Below are 13197 nucleotides of genomic sequence, written 5' to 3'. Positions count from 1 at the left end.
TAGGTGTCACTCTAACACCAGAACAAGAATAAAAGTGAGAAGACTGGCTGAGGGAGTTTGCAGTCATGAAGCACATGAATGAGCCAGAGCACACAGCACGCTTTCCACACTGTGCACAGCAGGGACGCGGGGACTCACCACACCGGGCGTCCAACGATGGTTCTACTTGTGCTGTTTAATCTAATTCTCAACAATTTTAAGGTAAGAAATGTTATTGTTCCTACTTCAAAGATGGGACAGTTGAAATTTAGATATGAAATATCTTGCCAAGACCACAAAGACAGTAAATGGAAAATCAGAATTGAAATCTATGTCAATATGGCTCCAAACTACATTCTCTTAAGATTACATCAATAGTAGTGACCAAAAAATTAAAAAGTTCTAAGCAATCTGTGCTCTAGTTAACAATTTTCAACCAATTGGTTATAGTAACATCTTATACGTCCTAAAAATTAAGAGTTTCATACAATTCTTGGTTTCACTAGTACTATTTAACCATTACTTTAAACACAAATCCAAACCTGGCCCATAGCGAAAACAAAAACAAGAAAACTGATTTTTGGTTTTGGTTTGGATGGCGTAAGCTGTACATCACACTCACACTTACCACATCTGAATGCCACTGTATGTAGTTGGCAAAAGAAAAGTTCTCAGTGTGAGGTAAGACCCTCTACCCAGCCCCACGATGTGTGCTGCACAGACCCACGTCTCCCCACCCACAGATGACTGAAAGGAGTCGGGGGGTAACACTGTCTGCATACGTTTGGCCTGATGCACTCAGCACACTGAGATGAAAACGTGTGCACAACTAAAGCGCCAAAGTCACAACACAAGCATCACACTTAAAATATCAAAGCTAGCACGTGAAAGTGGCGTTAAAAAGTAAGGCACTAGAATCTAAAATAAGTCCTCTAAGATACAGTGCAGTTGGAGCACGTGAGGAAGCAGAGGGGCAACGATGTTCACAAAGCCCAGAGAGGGAAGAGCAGAACTGCAGTTGCAGAACCTAGAAGAAGGGCCAGAACACACGTGTCACATCTCCCTGAATGTGGGAGGAGTGGTGCCTTCTGACACGGGACAGTGCATAGTGCACGGGACAGTGCCACACACCCCAGGCAGCTAAGAGTGAGGCTCAGAGGGTGCTTCTCTCTCAGCCAGCAGATTCTGTGGGCGTCTGGAGAGTCAGCACCAGCACGGCGTCACAAAGAGGGCCCACGGAGCTCCACAATGGGCATGCAGACCGACTCTGTGAAACCCAGAGGTACATCCCACCTGCCTACAGGCCCAGGACGTCATGCTGGGGATTCTGATGCAGCAAAGGCTACCAGACGGGGGAGTTTTCATCTTCCAGGCTGTGCCGTCAGGCAGTGCGGCCAGATGAGGCCGAGAAGAGGGAACTGGGGCAGCCAGGGCTGCCAGGACTCTGGAGAGAGAAAGACAACAGACAGAGAAGCAGGGAAGGGAAACCAAACCTCATGTGATCTCTGCAGGCAAGACAGAGTGCAAACTTCAAGTCCGACCAACATGACTACCACTAAAAGAAAAATCTCACTGTTTTGGGAAGCAAGAGTTCCCACAACATTATTTGCAGAATATCAAGTACGCAAATCAAAGTTATTTAAAAAAAAAATCAGCAACACGTGGCCTACTCTGACACAAAAAGACAACCAGTGACAACTAAAACTGAGATGACAAAAATGCTGGAACAAGCAAACAAAGATGTTATAACTGTGTTCAAGGACATAAAGGTAAGCATGTTCATGATAAACAAAAAGACAGGAAGTCTTGGCAGAGGAACATAAACTATTAAAAAAAAAAAAAAAAAAAAAAAACACCCAAAATTCTAGAACTAAAAATAATGTCTGAAATTTAGAAAATCACTCCAATGGGCTTGAGAAAATCCTGAACATGACAGAGTTCAAAGTCTGAAGAGTCAGACATTATCCCATCAGAGGAAAAGAATTATAAAAAATGCACACAGCTTCCAATACCCATAGGACGATGTAAAAGGTATGGCGTATTTGTAATTGGAGCTCCAGAAGAGAATGATGCAAAAAAATACCTCAATAAATAATGGCCCAAAACCTCCCAGTGCAAAATATTAATTTGAACAACCCCATAAGTATTGAGGAAATTGAATCTGTAATTTAAAAACAAAACACAAAAAGAGAACTTGCCAGGCCCAGATGGTGTTGCTCAACAGCTAACACATTATTGACAGGAGACATATTAATATGTCTTTTGTTACCTGAATGTTATTGACTGGAGACGTATCAATACGTTTTTAGACAGTGATACAATTAACGTCACTGTGCAAAGCTGCTAAAGCTTAAAACTGATCAAGGGTTCATTATAAAACTTAACGATTGTCATTATCATTCACATTTTGCTCTGTTAGGTTTTTGTTCCAACATTGTGTATATTATAAATGTAAAATTTTCAAAAATGACCCCTCGTGAAATTTTGAGTGAAGGAGAAGTTTTCGGTGAATTTTATGCAGATACTTTCTCTGATTGTCCGAGCGACATATATACTAGTGTCTCAGAAAATGATAATTCTTCAGAATATAGTTCTGATTCAGATGATGTGAATATTAGATCAACAAAAAGACAGAAAACCTTAGTGATTAATTCCAATGCGGAAAGTGAAAATGAAACTCACGGTGCTGGAGAATGCTCCTCTGCTTCTACAGAAGAGCGGACTGAAGACAACATTTCACAAAAATTAGGAGACTTTACAGGTGCATCAGGTGTAACTATTGAATGTAATAACCTGCAAAGTGTTACTGAAATAACAGAATTATTTTTGACTGGCCAAAATAAAAATCGCTGGCCACAGGTGTTAGTTTCTGCAAAAATCCCCCCATCAGTAATGAGTTAAATAATAAATAGCACTAATACTAAACAATCTGTTACAGAGAGCAGAAGAGGGAACAATTCATTCAGTGAGGCCAATATTACCCTGATACCAAAACCAGACAGATATCACAAGAAAACTACAGACCAATATCCATGATGAATATATAAATTCTTAATAAAACACTAGTAAATAGAATTCAGCAGATATAAAAGAACCATACACCATGACCAAGTGGGGTTTATTCCAGGGATTCAGGGCTGGTTCAATATTTGAAAACTCATCAATATAATCTACCATATTAGAATTTAACGTTAAATAAAACACACCATTTTTTAAATTAAATGAACATATCATTTAAGATAGCACAACAAAAAATAAAGCACCGAGATATAAATCTAACAAAATATATGCAGGATATATAAATTGAAAACCACACATCACTGAAAGAAATCCAAGAAGACAAATAAATGGACACTTACACCATGTTCATGGTTTGGAAGACTCAAAATTGTTAAGATGTTAATTTTCTCCAGATCAATCTATAGATTCAATGCAATCCCAATCAAAATACCAGCAAGACATTTTTGCAGTTATCACTTTGTTGCTTCTACAATTACATGGAAAGTTAAAGGAAGTAGAATAGCCAAAACAAATTTGTAAACAGAAAAAGTTGGATGACTTACATTACCTGGTTTCAAGACTTACTGTAAAAGTATAGAAATAGAAATAGTGTGATATTAGTAAAGAAAGAGAAACCTAGATCAATATAACTGAACAGAGTTCAGATATCTAAACAAATATGGTTAACAGATTTTTGTGAATGGTGTAAAGGCAATTTAATGTAAAAAAGATTAGTGTTTGAACAGGGCTGGAAAAATTAGACATCCACGTGCCCAAATATAAAGTATATCATAGATTTGAATACAAAGCAAAACTATGAAATTTCTAAGTGAAAACATAAGAGAATATTTTTGTCGTCTTGGGTTAGGAGAAGAGCTCTTAGATACAACTCCAAAAGCATAACCCATTTAAAAATTTAATAAATTGAACTTTATCAAAACTAAAAAGGTCTTGATCTGTGGAACATACTATTGAAGAGTGAAGAGACAAACCACAGAGTGGGTGAAATATCTGCAGATCATATATCAAAAAAGTATTCAGAAGATATAAAGAATTCCCAAAACTGAACAATAAGAAAATGAACCCAACTTTTAAAAAATTAGCAAAAGAATCGAAGTCCAGTAACGGACAGCTTCACAGGGGAACTGTACCAAACATGTAAGGAAGTGCTAATCCCTATCCTTTTCAAACAATTCCAAAACACTGAAGAGGAGGGAACACTCCCAAATTTATTCTGTGAGGTCATCAATACCCTGATACCAAAACCAAAAACAAGACACTACCAAAAAAGACAGTTATGGCAATATCTCTAATGAATATAGATGTAAAAATCCTCAACAAAATATTAGCAAACCAATCCAACAATACATTAAGGGATCACAAACAATGATCAAGTGAGATTTATACCAGGGATGCAAGGAAGATTCCATATCTGTAAATCAACCAATATGATACACCACATTCCCAAAAGGAAGGATAAAAATACACGATCGTCTCACTAGATGCAGTAAAAGCATGTGACAAAATTCAACATTCATTCATGATAAAAACTCTCATCAAAGTTGGTAAAGAGGAAATATATCTCAATATAATAAAGGCCATTTATGACAAATCCACAGCTAACATCATATTATTGGTGAAAAGTTGAAAGCCTTTCCTCTAAAATCAGGAAAAAGACAAGAGTACCCACTCTTGCCACTTCTATTTATCATAGGATTAGAAGTCCTAGCCACAGCAATCAGACAAGAAAAAGAAACAAAAGGCATCCAAATTGGAAGGGAAAAACTAAAACTATCACTATTTGCAGATGACGTTAATACTTTATATAGAAAACCCCAAAGTCTCCAACAAAAAACTATTAGAACTAAACTGAAATCAGTAAAGTTTAAGGACACAAGATTAATATACAGAAATCTGTTGCTTTTTCTATACATTAATAATGAAGTACCAGAAGAGAAAGAAAACATGAAAAAGAATAAAATATTAGGAATAAACTTATCTGAGGAGGTGAAAGACCTCTACTCTGAAAACTATAAAACACTGATGAAGGAAATTGAAGATAATACAAAGAAATGGAAAGATATTCCATGTTCAGAGATTGGAAGAATACTGTTAAAATGTCTATAGTACCTAAAGCAATCTACAGATTTAATGCACTCCCTATGAAAATACTCGCGACAGGTTTCACAGAACCAGAACAAATAATCTTAAAATGTATATGGCACCACAAAAAACACCAAATTGCCAAAGAAATTTTGAGAAAAAGAACAAAGCTGGAGGTACCATGCTCCCTAAATTCAGACTACACTACGAAGCTACAGTAATCAAAACAGCATGGTATTGGCACAAAACAGACACACAGATCAATGGAACAGAATACAGAGCCCAGAAATAAACCCACACCCTTATGGTCAATTAATCTACAACAAAGGAGGCAAGAATATACAATGGAGAAAAAACAGCCTCTTTAATAAGCGGTGCTGAGAAAACGGGACAGCTACATGTAAAAGAATGAAATTAGAACACTCTCTAATACTATATACAAAAATAAATTCAAAATGGATTAAAGACCTAAGTGCACAGGACTTCCCCGGTGTTGCAGTGGTTAAGAATCCACCTGCCAATGCAGGGGACACGGGCTCAATCCCTGGTCTGGAAAGAACCCACATGCCACGCAGCAACAAAGCCCATGTGCCACAGCTACTGAGCCTGCACTCTAGAGCCCGTGAGCCACAACTACTGAAGCCTACGCGCCTAGAGCCTGCACACCTCAACTACTGAGCCCACGCACTGCAAATACTGAAGCCCATGTGCTCTAGGGCCCACGTGCTGCAACTACTGAGCCCGTGTGCTGCAACTACTGAAGCCCATGCACCTCAACAAGAGAAGCCACTGCAATGAGAAGCCCGCGCACGGCAACGAGTAGCCCCCGCTCACCGCAACTAGAGAAAGCCCGCGCACAGCAACGAAACCCAACGCAGCCAAAAATAAAAATAAGTTAAAAAAATATATATATATATCTCTCCATAAAAACTATTAAAAAAAAAAAAAGACCTAAATGCAAGACCGGAAACCATAAAACTGCTAGAGGAAAACACAGGCAGAACACTCTTTGACATAAATTGTAGCAATATTTTCTTGGTTCTGTCTCCTAAACACAGGAAACAAAAGCAAGAATAAACAAATGGGACCTAAATAAACTTAAAAGCTTTTGCACAGCAAAGGAAGCCATCGACAAAATGAAAAGACAACCTACTGAATGGCAGAAAATATTTACAAATATTATGACCAATAAAGGGTTAATATCCAACATATATAAACCGTTCATACAACTCAACCTCAAAAACACTAACAACCTGATTAGAAAATGAGCAGAAGGACTTCCCTGGTGGTCCAGTGGTTAAAACTCTGCGCTTCCACTGCAGGGGGCACGGGTTTGATCCCTGCTCAGGGAACTAAGATCCCGCATGCCATGTGGCACAGCCAAAAAAAAAAAGGGCAGAAGACCATAACATACAATTTTCCAAAGAGGAAAGGCAGATGGTCAACAGGCACATGAAAAAATGCTCAACATCACTAATCATCAGGGAAATGAAAATCAAAACCTTAATGAGATATTACCTCACACCTGTCAGAATGGCTGCCATCAAAAAGCACACAAATAACATATTTTGGAGAGGATGTGAGAATCCTAGCACACTGTTGACGTGACTATAAATTGGTGCAGCCACTGCGTAAAAGAATAAGGAGGTTCCTCAAAAAACTAAAAATAGAACTACCATATGATCCAGCAATTCCACTCCTGGGTATATAGCTGAAGAAAATGAAAACACTCATTCAAAAAGATACACGGACCCCACTGTTCATAGCAGCACTATTTACAATAGCCAAGATAAGGAAGCAACCTAAGTGCCCATCAACAAATGAATGGATAAAGAAGATGTGGCACATATATACAATGGAATACTACTCAGCCATAAAAAAGGATGAAATTCTGCCATTTGCAACAACATGGATGGACCTAGAGGGTATTATACTTAGTGAAATAAGTCAGACAGAGAAAGACAAATACTGTATGTTATCACCGATATGTGGAATCTAAACAATAAAATAAACGAATGTATATAACAAGACAGAAACAGAATCACAGATATAGAGAACAAATTAGTGATTACAAGTGGGGAGAGGGAAGGGGGAAGGGCAAGACAGGGGTATGAGATTAAGACACAAACTACTTTATATAAAATAAATAAGCAAAAAGGATATATTGTATGACACAGGGAAATATAATAGCTATTATTGTGTAATAACTTTAAATGGAGTAGAATCTACAAAAATATTGAATCACTATCTGGTACACCTGAAACTAACAAAATATTACAAATCGACTATACTTTAATTAAAAAACAGTAATAAAAAAAAGTAGCAAAGGATTTGAACAAACATTTCACCACAATATGGATGGCAAACAAGCACATAAAAAGACGCTCAAGATCATTAGTCATTAAGGAAGTGCAACTTAAAAGTATAAGGAGATACCACTACACACCTATTAAAATGGCTACAAGTGAAAAAGACTGACCATACCAAGTGCTGATGAGGACATGGTTACTGGAGCCCTCATACGCTGCTGCTGGGAATGTAAAATGGTAGAGCAACTTTGCAAAACCGTTTGGCAGTTTCTTTTAAGGTTAAACATATACTTACATATGAATCAGCCATTCTACTCACAGGTATTTACCCTAAAGAACTGGAAACTTATTTTCACACAAAAACCTGCACATGAATGTTTACAGTAGCTCAATTCATAACTGCCAAAACCTAGAAACAATCCAAACATATGTCAATGAGTGAATAAATAAACCATGGGACATCTAGACAGTATTACTCAGAAATAAAGGAACAAATTACTGACACACACAACAACATGGACGAATTTCAAACATATTATGCCAAGTGACTTGACATAGCATTCTGCAAAAGGCACAACCTGTAGAGCTGAAGAGCAGATCAGTGGCTGCGAGAGGTTGGGCGTGGGGTTGGTGACCACAAAGGAGCAGCACAGGGAGATTTCCTGAGTGGGGCGCTGTACCGTGTCTTGTTTGTGGTGGTGATTACAGGACTAAATGCATTTTTCAGAACTCAAAGAACTATCCCCCAAAAAGTGAATTTTAGTGTGTGTGAATTTTTTTTTTAAATACCCTGAAAAATTTACAGATAAGAAACGGTTTTATCAAAAAAATAAGGACTGTCTAAAATCAGTGACGGGACTTCCCTGGTGGTTCAGTGGTTAAGAATCCACCTTCCAATGCAGGGGATGCGGGTTCAATCCCTGGTTGGGGAACTAAGATCCCACATGCCACGGGGCAACTAAGCCCACGTGCCACAACTACTGAGCCTGTGCGCTCTGGAGTCCACGTGCCACAACTAAAGAGAAGCCCGCAGACTGCAACAAAGAGCCCACGCACCACAGTGAAGGACCCCGCATGCCACAACTAAGAACCGACGCAGCCAAATAAATTAAATAAATAAATAAATGAAATCAGTGACTTAAGGTTTCACCTAAAGAAGCTAGAAAAAGAAGAGTAAAATTAACCCAAGGGAGGTAGAAGGAATCCAATAATGAAAATAAGAGAAATCAAAGAAATAGGAAAATAATTGAGAAAACTAGTAAAGCCAAAAGCTGTTTTTTTAAAACACCAGTAAAGCTGATAAACCCTTAGGCTAGAGAGACCTCGGAAAAAGAGAAAACACAAATTCATCAATATCAGGAATGAAAAAAGGGTCATCAAGGCATAACTTCCAGCTATTCGATGAGTTAATAAGAAAATGGTTAATAAGATTAATGGCTAATAAGGAAAGATTATAAACTCCTTCATGCCAAGAAATTTGACAATTTAGATGAAATGGACAAGCTCCTTGAAAAACACAACCAGTCAAAACTAACACAAGATAAAACAGAAATGTAAACACCCCTATACCTATTAAAGAAACTGAATTCATTACCAAAAACCTCACCACTTAGGTAGCCTGCAGGGCCAGATGGTTTCACTGTGCATTCTATTAAAACATTTAAAGAAGAAATCACATGTATTTAAATAACCTCTTTCAGAAAAAGAAGAAAGTGGGAAAATTTCCAACATTTTATAAGCCCAGCAAAACCTTCATACCAAAACCTGATAAAATATATTTTTTAAAAAAGTAGCTCAATGAACACAGATGAAAAATCCACTAACAAAAGATCAGCAAGTCAAATCCAACAATATATTAAAAGGGCAGCTCATCACCACCAAGTAGAGTTTATCCTAGGAATGCAAGGTTGGCTTAACCTTCAAAAATTACTCAATGTAGTTAACCCTATTAGAAGAGTTAAAAGGAAAATAATATAACTATTTCAAAAGATTTAGAGGAAGCAACGCAGAAACAAAAGGGAACATCCTCAATCTGATGAAAGATATCTATGAAAAACCTACAGCTAACATTATACTTAATGGTGAAACAATGAACACTTTCCTCCAAGATCAGGAACAAGGCAAGGATGACTGCTCTCACTGTTTTATTTAACACTACACTGAAAGTGCCAGACATTGTAATAAGAAAGGAAAAGAAATAAAGGACAAAGACTGGAAAGAAACAAAACTGTCTATTTGCAGACAGTGTACTCTTCTACAAAGAAAGCCCTAGAAATCTATAAAAACACTACTAGTATATATGAGTTTAGCAAGGTAACAAGATACAAGGTTAATATACAAAAATTATATACATATATGTATGTATGTGTGTATACTCATGGCAAACAACTGGATAATAAAAATAAATTTAAGCCCATTTCCAATAGTGCAACAAACCTAAGATACTCAGGAATACATTTAATAAAAAATGTTCAAGACCTCTTCCTTGAAAACTATAGAATAAGGGGGAGAGTAAATGATAAAATTAAAGAAACAACACTAATCCAAGTATTAGAATAAATAATGAAGGAAGGGACAATACATGTTGAGAATAAGGTGTTAGGATGTCAAGTAGCTGCTGGAGAAGGAAGCACAGAAAAGAAAGAACAATAACCACATCAAAAGAGGTCTTAACAAAGAGTGGTGGGAACATAAGTGTACAGCATTCCAAAAAACCTAACGGTACCATGATTCTAAATGATGAAAACCTTCACTGACACAAAATAAGGACAGAAAATATAACAAAACGTGCTCTCTTTCACAGAATTAGAAATCTAATGAGAGTCAGTCCTACGAATGGAATTTTGGTTTATTATATCAAAGTAAAGATATCGTTGACACTTTCACAAAAAATGAGTAGAATTACATAAAACAAATGATGTACAAATTTACATGTCTAGAAATAGACAAAAATCCCAAAAGAAAATATTTGGGATTGTCTTTATAATAGTTTTCTATTCTTAATGCAACTAAAGTATTTTCCTTATCACATAAACTATTTTTAATATTTATGATATTTTTTAGTATGTAAAATTATACTCACATGGCTCATTCTATAGTACTAAGGACAAATAACTGATATAATCTCCTTAAAAAAACTAGTCATTGGTTTTAAAGGCATCCTCAAAGTAACACAAAAGGATATTGTAAAATTTTGCCACATATATAAGGTACCAACACAGATCATTAATTTCCCAATAGCCTCTGTCACTGCAGCATTTGGGGTCATGAAGAACTGCAGACAAAACTCCTTTTTACTCTACAGCCCCACCATCTCTAAACCCTCCTCCAACATTAATAAAAAAAAAAAACACTATAACCTCTGTGTAAGGACACGGAGGCCCCCTGTTGACACCCAGACACCTTACAAACTACCAAGAACGTAATGCCTAAGACGCCAGATCAGACTGCGGCCCCACACACAGTGCCAGGCAAGGCCCACCTCGCTGAGAGCGCCACTCCCCGTCCCGGCCAGCTACGCCTCGGCCTACTCACTCACACACGTCATCTCCCTTTCTCTGTTTTGCAGAAATGCCTGTGGAAATGATAACAATGATAATAATGCCAAGAAAGCATTACTATGGGAAATAGTCCCCTGACCTCGCAGATGCGAAATATCCTAATTAAATAAGCCTACAGTTTTAAATAGTAACACTCAATTTGAAAATGTGTTTCTATTAAAGTGCTTTCTGCCTAAAATGACATATTAGTTCAGCTTTCAAAAATCAATTACTGCATTTTTCTAGGCAACTCGTTTCAAAGCAATCACCAAAGAACAAGCAAAGTGTGCTCTTATCTGCCACTCATCTATTAATTAAGGAAGAACTCCCACCGAAAGGACAACCAGTGTTGTCCTTTGGCCTAAAACTCCATTTTCACTAAAGATTATTTTACAATCACGAAGATGTAACCTTTGTGAGGAACAGGCATAAATGACATGACCCTTCGACTTCCTTCAATGCGGTGAGTTCACACTCATCCAACGACCGCCAGGCTGCAACCACAGGCAACAAGTGAGTCTAAACTCAACTATTTCAAGGCCATCTTTGAAGGTGATATTCTCTCTACGACTTTAGTTGCCGTCTGCACTATACAGAGGTTGTTTTTATTTTTTCCTTCAAAAGCACAATTACATTAAGATAATAGAGAAGACTTAAAAACAGATTTTCTTCTGCTCCTGGAAGGAAGCAACTATGTCCTGGAAATCACCTCTTCTAGAACGGAGCCCAAAGCAGTCACACGGTTCCTAAGTTATGATTTATCTCCTCTTCACAGTTTCTGTCACTAGGGAAGGGCCTCTCCTGCAGCTTTACTCCAACAAGAACCCTTTAAAGGACTTGCAAACAGGAAGCAGAGTTTGGTGCAGGAGGTGAACGTCACCAGTCAAGGTGACTCTGATTCCCACTAGTGGTCCCTAGAAGCTGGCCCCACTGCACACTTCAGAGCTGGCCCAGGGGTGCCAGCATGAGGCCCCTCTTCTGTCTCAGCAGCAAGGCGCACAAATGTCAGGGAGCCCGAGGCCAACTCCCCACAGCTGATGGTCACTCCAGCCATCACAGCACGTACACGGTTGACACAGGCGGAGTCGGTGGGTTTTTCTCGCTCACCTTCAAACTGGCATTCTCTTCTTGAAGTTCTCTGATGCGGACGGCAGTGCTGTTGTCCTGCACGTCTGATTTCAAGTTCAGCTGTAATACTTCTTCATTTTCACTTACAAAGTCACCTTTAATTTTTTCTAATTGTTCTTTTAAGTCCAAAACTTTGCATTAAAGGTAAGCATTAAAAATGATCTAATATTCTAATTGATTTAATAATTGTTAAAATTACTTTGAAAGATTTAAAGTACGTGCCAGAAAAACTTACTGTCCTATAATCCACATAGAAATGTTAAAATTACAAAGTGTACACAGCAGTGACAAGCCCACAAACTGTATCGCTTGGATGTCCTGCCCGCTACACAGAAGCGCAGGGGAGGCCACCAGCGGACGCGGAGCAGTGAGGGGACACTCGTGCAAGGCCCGCCCCACACGCACCTCGTCCTCACGCTGCAGGAGCACCCTGTGCCTCGCCTCCAGCTGGACTTCGGGATCGTCAGGACGGTTGCCCGCAGGTGACCCCAGGCATTTGCCCTCATCCAGTGTAGACTGCAGTGTGGACACCAGGAGCAAGTTACTCATCTGCTGTTCCTGTAATGCCTCTTTGTCCTATTTAAGAAAAACAGATTTATTTTAGGCAAGTGTTTCAGGAAATCGGGGGCCTCAAACTGCAGCTTGTCCTCCTCAGCCCTTCTGGAGCACACCTGCGTACACCTGCACGTGCCAGACACACCATCCACAGACCCAGCCACGCTCCAGAGCAGACGCCTGCCTAGTGGAGGGTGCGGCCCAAACAGAGCCGCCGCAGGCGCCCGAGATTCCACTGCAAGGAAGTTAGCCCAGTCATTATTCAACAAGGTACCAAAAGGGTCTCCAGACTGTCAGCAAATTGTTTTAATTGGGAAGAACCTGACAAAGAACAGGGCAATGGCTGACAACACATCCATACAACGAATGTTTTTACATTTAGACTGCAGTGTGGACACCAGGAGCAAGTTATGAATGAATGTAAAAAGTTTTCAAGGAACATTTAATATGGATAGAATGGTCACAACATATTAAGTGGGGAAGAAATAGGCATCCAAAATTGTACACATGGTCCAACTTTGTAGAGGAAAAAAAAGGCATTTTCTACACCCTGGTGCCTAGTAAGCTCAGTAGCTGTTGGCTGC

The 13197-nt window shown here is 38.7% G+C and overlaps 1 protein-coding gene across 7 annotated transcripts in view; it reads right to left on the bottom strand.

Annotated features, from left to right (window-relative positions):
- PCNT (pericentrin) overlaps positions 1–13197 on the bottom strand; it is a 105229-nt gene that overhangs the window by 33901 nt on the left and 58131 nt on the right. For all 7 annotated transcript variants that reach the window (XM_068547246.1, XM_068547248.1, XM_068547253.1 and 4 more), the window contains one exon: positions 12464–12634. In XM_068547246.1, the coding sequence (XP_068403347.1) occupies positions 12464–12634 (171 nt within the window). The remainder of the gene's footprint in view (positions 1–12463; positions 12635–13197) is intronic.

Source organism: Eschrichtius robustus, chromosome 6 (assembly GCF_028021215.1).
Source record: "Eschrichtius robustus isolate mEscRob2 chromosome 6, mEscRob2.pri, whole genome shotgun sequence".
NCBI classification, from domain to species: Eukaryota; Metazoa; Chordata; class Mammalia; order Artiodactyla; family Eschrichtiidae; genus Eschrichtius; species Eschrichtius robustus.
Note: the sequence above shows the minus strand (reverse complement) of the source record. Positions and strands in the feature narration are given on the sequence as shown.